The sequence below is a fragment of the Callorhinus ursinus genome, unplaced genomic scaffold, assembly GCF_003265705.2.
Source record: "Callorhinus ursinus isolate GAN/ISIS: 27379988/994484 unplaced genomic scaffold, GSC_fseal_2.0 scaffold15, whole genome shotgun sequence".
Lineage (NCBI taxonomy): Eukaryota > Metazoa > Chordata > Mammalia > Carnivora > Otariidae > Callorhinus > Callorhinus ursinus.
The window spans coordinates 42,712,014-42,718,972 of record NW_027397077.1 but is presented as its reverse complement, the minus strand read 5'-3'; the positions used below and the strand labels follow the sequence as shown (position 1 = coordinate 42,718,972).

At 54.0% G+C, this 6,959-nt stretch overlaps 1 protein-coding gene across 1 annotated transcript; it reads right to left on the bottom strand.

Annotated features, from left to right (window-relative positions):
- Nucleotides 1-1,603: 1,603 nt before the first annotated feature.
- On the bottom strand, nucleotides 1,604-4,860 carry TRH (thyrotropin releasing hormone). Its single transcript, XM_025885508.2, has 3 exons — nucleotides 4,660-4,860; nucleotides 3,418-3,639; nucleotides 1,604-2,766 (listed from the first exon to the last, which is right to left on the bottom strand). Exons 2-3 carry the CDS (start codon nucleotides 3,629-3,631, stop codon nucleotides 2,264-2,266), a joined length of 717 nt encoding a protein of 238 aa, XP_025741293.1. The 5' UTR covers nucleotides 3,632-3,639; nucleotides 4,660-4,860; the 3' UTR covers nucleotides 1,604-2,263.
- Between the last annotated feature and the right edge of the window lie 2,099 nt (nucleotides 4,861-6,959).

Below are 6,959 nucleotides of genomic sequence, written 5' to 3'. Positions count from 1 at the left end.
ACAACATCCCGCACATCAATCAAGTTTGGAAGCAAGAGAAGGTGGAGTATATCCTTGGTCAAGTGCTTCTCTTACCCACGCTCAACTGCAACTCAACTCTTTTCAACTGTAAATGGACATGGCAGCTGGCCTGGGGGCGGTCATGGGATTCACTGAGAAAGTGTCTATAAGCACTGAGCACCAAGGAAGCACTGCATAAATGGTCCGTATTGACTCTGTTAGGGTACTCACCTCCAGAGGGGGACTGTGAGCAGAGGGAATGTTATTAGGGCCGCACTTGCCCTGATGGCAACAATGGGTGTTTTAAGGTGGCCGAGTGGAGTGGAAAGTCAGGTGTAGAGGAATGCCCTACACACTTCATGCACCCGGGGGCGGTACCCTAGTCTCTGTGTTGGTTCTCTCATCTGAAAGTGAGAAAAATCAGCAAATCCATCAAATGCTTAATATTTCAGAGGGCTTGGGGGAGTAATATTGAAAATAAGGGTGTAAGTGCATCTTACAAAGCCCAAGTCTCCCTCTGTCCTGACCACACCTGAACCGCGAGCTCCCTGAGGAGAGGAGCTGGGGCTCAGACACCCTTCTAGCCCCCTTCTTCTGCTGCCCGAGAAGGTGACCAAAAGCTGTCTGCAGAAAAAACAGATAGCTCATCCATCCACCAAACAAATGGTGGCCTAATTTGGAGTCTAAGGCCTGAGGAAATTGGGAAGTTCAGTCTAAATCAGAGGTGGCAAACTGGCAGTGAGTAGGCCAAATTCAGCCTCAGACAAGTTACTTAACTTTTCTGTACCTTGGTTTCCTTACTAGGAAAATGGACATAATAATAGTAATACCTAGAAGGACCACTGTGAGGATTAAAAGAATTAATACAGGGACATCCAGCTGGCTGTCAGTGGGGCTCGTGACTTTTGGTCTTGGGGTTGTTTGAGCCCCATGTTGGGTGTAGAGATTACTTAAAAAAATAAAATCTTAAAAAAAATAAGAAGGTTATATGTGAAGTGCTCAGGACCAGTGCCTGACACATAATAAATGTTGTGTATACATTATTTTTTATTTTTTAAAGATTTTATTTCTTTGACAGAGAGAGACACAGCAAGAGAGGGAACACAAGCAGGGGGAGTGGGAGAGGGAGAAGCAGGCTTCCCGTGGAGCAGGGAGCCCAATGCGGGGCTCGATCCCAGGACCCTGGGATCATGACCTGAGCCGAAGGCAGACGCTTAACGACTGAGCCACCCAGGCGTCCCTGTGTATACATTGTTGTTATTATTTGATTCACACAATGTTTTTGGATTTAAGTGTCTTCACTTAGCTGGCCTCTTCATTTTGCCTCAGTCCCCACCACTCTCTCTTGTCCTACACCCATCTTGCCTCCCTGCACAGGCCCAGAAGGCCCTCGTTTGAGTCCCCAATGACAGCCTGGTCCTTTGTTCTCATTGTGGCTGCTGAATGACACAGGCTGTTGATTCCTGCCATCGAACCATGACGATTACAAACCCAGAGGCCTTGATGCCCTTTCTTAATAGAATTGGGGAGCTCTAATCTTGTCCCACTCAATGTTAAAAAGAGAAACCCCACACCAGATGAGACACAACTGTAACCACAGAGCTCCAAGATTATGCAGATGCATGTTTTATTATCATTCGGATGATTATCATGGACACGGGGAAGATTCTAGAAGGTTATATACAAGTTCAGTTTTCAGGGCTATTTCCATGTGCCTGCACACATTTATTCCCACAGCCACCACAAAGCACACCACAGGATGCCGCTCCCTGCAAAGCTTTGCCCAAGCAGAGCACAGCCATGGGGCGGGGCTCTGCCCACCCACAAAAGGACGCCCAAGAAGGGGAGGATAGAAACTGGATTTGGACATCACATCTTCAATCCCACCTTGACCTCACTGGCTGCTGGATCCGTAGTCACCCTGCTTCTCTCTGGGGATTGCTCAGAGGACACAGAACGGTCATTTTAGCCAGAGCTAAGGAAGGGGAGCAGCCTGAGGGGGTGTAGGGAGAGGGACTCTGGGATCTGCTCCCTTGCCAACAGTGGAAAGTGGGGTAATATGGGGTTTTAACTCAGAGGCTTGCTTTCTCATGTCCCTGAAGGGGGAGGGGGGACAAGGCCAGGGATTTGGGTGTTGTATATGGGGGGAGGGCTCAGGTGTATGGTCAGGGATCTAAGGAGGAGGGAAAGAGGACATCACAAAGGGATAGGGCCCACAGGGCTTAAGACATTCTTAGACTCTAAACTTCATAGGAAACTGGGTTCACTCCTCCAGCGGCTCCCTGGCCCAGGTTGCCCGCCGCCCAGGATGCTGCCGCTTCTCCTCGGCCCCCTGACTCCTGCTCAGGTCATCCACGAGCCCCAGCAGCAGGCTGGCTTGACCACAGGCTCCCCCGGGCCCACACGGGCCTCCCAGGGCCCTCTTGCCCGGATGCTGGCGTTTCTCGGGCATCGGCTCACCCTCCTCCTCCTCCTCTGCCCCCCAGCTCCTCTGGGCCTTGGAATCCACCAGCCGTCTGCCTGGGTGCTGCCTCTTGGCGAAAGTGTACCCCAGCCAGGAGGAGCGCCGGCCAGGATGCTGCCGCTTCTGCTGGGTGACATCGGACCATGCGACCACATCCTCCCTCCGGCCAGGGTGCTGCCGTTTGTGGGGGCTCACAGCCCCACCTTCTTCCTCCTCCTCTTCAACTCCCTCTTCTGCCTCCCCCTCCCTTTTGCCTGGATGCTGCCGCTTGGAGAGCCAGTCTGGTTGAATGATCTGAGCCTCTGGGGAAGGAAAGAGACCAGTGAGGGACCCTCTGCCCCTGAGCACCCCCTCCAGCCTTGATCCTAGATAAGGCAGATTCCCCGCAGCACTCATCCAGAGTCACTGCCTTGCACAGCCTCTCAGGAATCGCACACATGCACGCACACACGCAGATGGTCAAAGGCCTCTGGGTTTCAGTCCCAGCTCTGCCATTGCCTAGCTGTGTGACCATAAGCAACTCACTTAACTTCTTTGAGCCTCAGTTTTTTTCTGTGCAAAATGAGGGATAATAACAGTCTGGATCTAAGAGCTTGTTAGGAAGATCAAATAGTGTGATAATGTGTTTGAAGTGCTTAGAACAGTGCCTGGCATATATGCACCTAGTAAGTAGTAATTAAAACTGTCACGTACAGAGACTTTTTCTCTCTCCCCTGCACAGAATCTTCCCCACTGAAAGTCTGTTTTCTGTGAAACAGTCCCAGGACCGACATGGAAGAGAAATCTGATCTCAGGAAAGGGTCAACTCATGATCCTGCTAAGGTTATGATCAAGAATTTCTAAGCTTCTGGAGGGCAAGAGTTTGGATGACCAAGTCCCTCCCCACCTCTGCGTCCTGGTTCCCTCCAGCCCTCTTCAGGTACTCTGGTGGGAGGGACACGGCCGCCCCTCACCTGATTCTGGCTTGCCCTGGTTTCCTCGCAGCCGCTGGAGGTCTTCGCCGAGCAGTAGGAGGCGCTCCGCCTGGCGCAGTAGGTGGTCCAGACCCGCGTGCTCGGCGGCCATCGCTGCTTCCTGTTGGGCCACACCGGGCTGTGCGCGACCTCCCAGAATACCAGCCACGGTCAGGGTCAACGCCATGGCCAGCAGCAACCAAGGGCCGGGCATCGCGGCGTCTGGAATTGGGAGGACAGAGAGAGAGAGAGAGCATAAGCGCGCCGCACCCCTCTCCCAGCCCGCACCATCTTCCCCCCTTTTCTGTCCCAGCGGGTCCCCAAGCTGGGTAACAAACCGTTCAAACATCCTCCCACGGGCAGGACCACCTGCCACCTTAGGGTGGGGCGGGGGCAGCCTCGGCCTTTGGGTGTCCTCACCCATAGAGATGCTTGGAGTGACTGGCCGCGCGCCCAGTTCTGCCGCGCGAGCCTGGAAGCCGTGGGAACCCCATCGCCACCGCCATTCCTCAGTGTCACTGAGCGCAGTGCTGGCTGGCCAGGAGTGTAACCACCCAGAGCGCCCGGCCCGACGGCCACAATGCTAACTGACGCGTCGCAGGCTGACTCTTCCCTGAGCCACATTCTTGGTCCAACGCTCCTTTCCAACGTTCTAATTCCGATGTCAACGTTCCGATTCCAAAGCTAAGATTCCGTTTCTAATGCTAAGATTCTATGGCCAAGCTAGGAAGCCAGTTCTAACTCTAAAATCCCCAATTTCAACGGTAAAATTGTTTCTAAGGTGGGACTGAAACTCTAAGGCTAACATTCGAGTCCAACGCGAAAATCAGTTTCTAACATCTGGATTCGGATTCTAACTCTCAGGGCTCTGACGCCGGACGCCCTGACTGCCCGGTTCTGCCCCCAACGTCCGCGCGCGGACCTACAGCTGCCATCCAGGCAGGGGTGGGATGGCGAACTTTCCATGCTACCGACGGTCGGCGCCGAGCAGCTCCAGGAGCCGGGACGTGAGTGCACAGGAGCGAACGCCTCCAGTGTGCCTGCGCCACCAGGTGCCCGGTCAAGTCCCCGGCCCGCGCCTTGGAAGACCCGGGGGTGCGGACGCCACACGCTCCCGGGAGGCGCTCGGGGGACAAACGCCGCCGCCTCTCCCGGGGGCTCGCCCGGTAGCGGGCGGAGAGGACCCCCTTCCCAGTGCTCCCGGACGCCCCCTCCGTGGGGAGAGGGGACGGAGGTGGTTACCTGCCCGGCGAGAGCTCCGCGGAACGGGTCCGAGATGCTGGGGGTCCGAGTTCGGAGTTTCGGAGTCCAGAGTCGGCGGGTCAGGAGGCCGGGAGCGTTCGCAGGACCCGGGAGTCGGCCGCCGGCTGCTCCGCGAGGCCGCTGCTTATATCCGCGCGGGGCGGCGGCGCGGGTGAGGTCAGCGGGGAGGGGTCGCGGCCGCCGGGAAGGGGCGCTGACGGCAGCCAGCCCCGTGGGAGCCGGAAATCAGCGCCCCCGGAAATCTGCGGCGGGGGCGGCGGGGCGGCGGGGCGCGAGCCCGAGGTGGGGCGGGGTGGGGGAGTGGTGCTGATGCCCGGTCGCCTCTGCACCAAGCTCCGAAGGTTTGGTCGCCTCTGCACCACTCCAGAACGCTCCTGGAGTGGCCACAGAGAAGCAGAGAGATACTGAGAGAATCACACAGTTGAAAAGAGACACACAGGAGAGAATAGGAATAGAGACAGACTGAAAGAGGTACACAGAGACGGAGCAGAGACACACGCGCGCGCGCGCACACACACACACACACACACAGAAGGAAAAAGAGAAGGGGGAGAGGACAGAGGAAAAAAGGGGACAAATGGGACCTGGGCTCTGATTCTGACCATGTCACCTCCAGCATTGGAGGTGCCTCCTGCTCCCTGGACCTCAATTTTCTCATCTGTACAGGGGGAGAGAGGGACAGTTTTCAGAATTCCAAAACTGGTAGCCTGGGGCCCCCACTAAGTCACAGATGGTTTCGTTGGACTCCCACAGTGATTTGAAAAAAAAAAACTGAGTAACATTTAAACTCAGGTAAAAATTGGATTTATGGCTTCTCTTGAAAATCTCTTGAAAAAGAATGGATCCGGGCGCCTGGGTGGCTCAGTTGGTTAAGCGACTGCCTTCGGCTCAGGTCATGATCCTGGAGTCTCGGACCGCATCGGGCTCCCTGCTCGGCAGGGAGTCTGCTTCTCCCTCTGACCCTCCCCCCTCTCATGCTCTCTCTCTCTCTCATTCTCTCTCTCAAATAAATAAATAAAATCTTAAAAAAAAAAAAGAAAAAGAAAAAGAATGGATCCGCATTTCCTCCCAACAACAGCCAGCTGGAGCTGAGCGTGTTTGCCCCAGTCACCAAGGCAGGACATTGGATTTTGTGGCCCTTGGACCAGAAGTCTGTTGGGGCCCACCCCATCCAGGCAAAGGAGGAGAGGAGATGCAGGGAGGAGAAAAGCATAGGTGACAAGGACCTTGTCCTTCAATCAGTCCCCAAAATCACATTGGAAGAGAAAACGGCCACATCTAGTCCTGAGCACAGCCTCCACCCTGAAACATTTAAGGGGCACCCACAGTGTGCCAGGCTCCTTGGTCAGTCCTAGAGACACAGAAGTTAGCCAGACCAGACCCACTTAGAGGGAGCCACATTTTAGACAGAGGGAACGACATCAGTGAAGGTATCTCCTACCTCTGGATGATCTCAACATTAATCTGCTTCACCATGCAGTATGTCTTCAACCTCCCATTTTAGCTTAGCACCTGCTGAATGTTCCAGGCCCTGCTAGTGTTCTAGCAAGGGATTCCAGAAGTGTTTAATTATCACTCCTTTCTACCATATCACTGCATCTTCACATCACCTGGCAAGGTAAACAAGGTAGAGACTATTAGTCCCAATTCCTTTAGAGACACAGAGACTTGGGGAGTCAGAAGGACCTTGAAAATCAGAGGTGGAAGGGAACTTTCAGAACACCAGCTAGAGTCCTCTCCTCATTTTAGATGAGGAAGCTAAGGCTGATCGAGATGACCTGATCTGCTTCCTGACTCCCAGGCACCCCCGGAGTCAGAAAGTTGGCTGGGGTAGATTGCAGACCTGAAACCCCAGGCTTGATTTCCCAGCCAGACTCCAGGATTTGAAGAATTGCTGTCCTAACTGAGCATTAAAACAGTCAGACCTGTTTTCTTTCATATATAAGGAAAAGGTGTAAATTGATAGAATCGCTGTGGGTGGCAACCTGAAAATTTAACACATGCATACCTTCCACAAGACCTCCTGCAGATACCCATACCTGTGCATGAGGATGTACACACAGGGTATTTGGTGCAGCAGGGTTTGTAGAAGCTGGAATTGGAAACGGCCTGGATGTCTGTCTGTCATGAGGGGTCTGCTTAAATCAACTAGGACACATCCAAAACTATGGGTACTGTTCCGACTTTGAAGCATGAGGCGGTTCCCTATGTATGGATGTGGAGTAAGCTCCAGGATATATTGTTAAGTGAAAGAAGCCGAGCGGGGAACAATGTGTACA

What these genes read in the sequence shown, in the direction of transcription:
- TRH (XM_025885508.2), bottom strand. Translation starts at nt 3,631, where the DNA reads ATGCCCGGCCCTTGGTTGCTGCTGGCCATGGCGTTGACCCTGACCGTG. An exon ending in CCAGGGCAAGCCAGAATCAG is followed by an intron (nt 2,767 to 3,417) that starts GTGAGGGGCGGC and finishes TTCCTTCCCCAG; the next exon opens with AGGCTCAGATCATTCAACCA.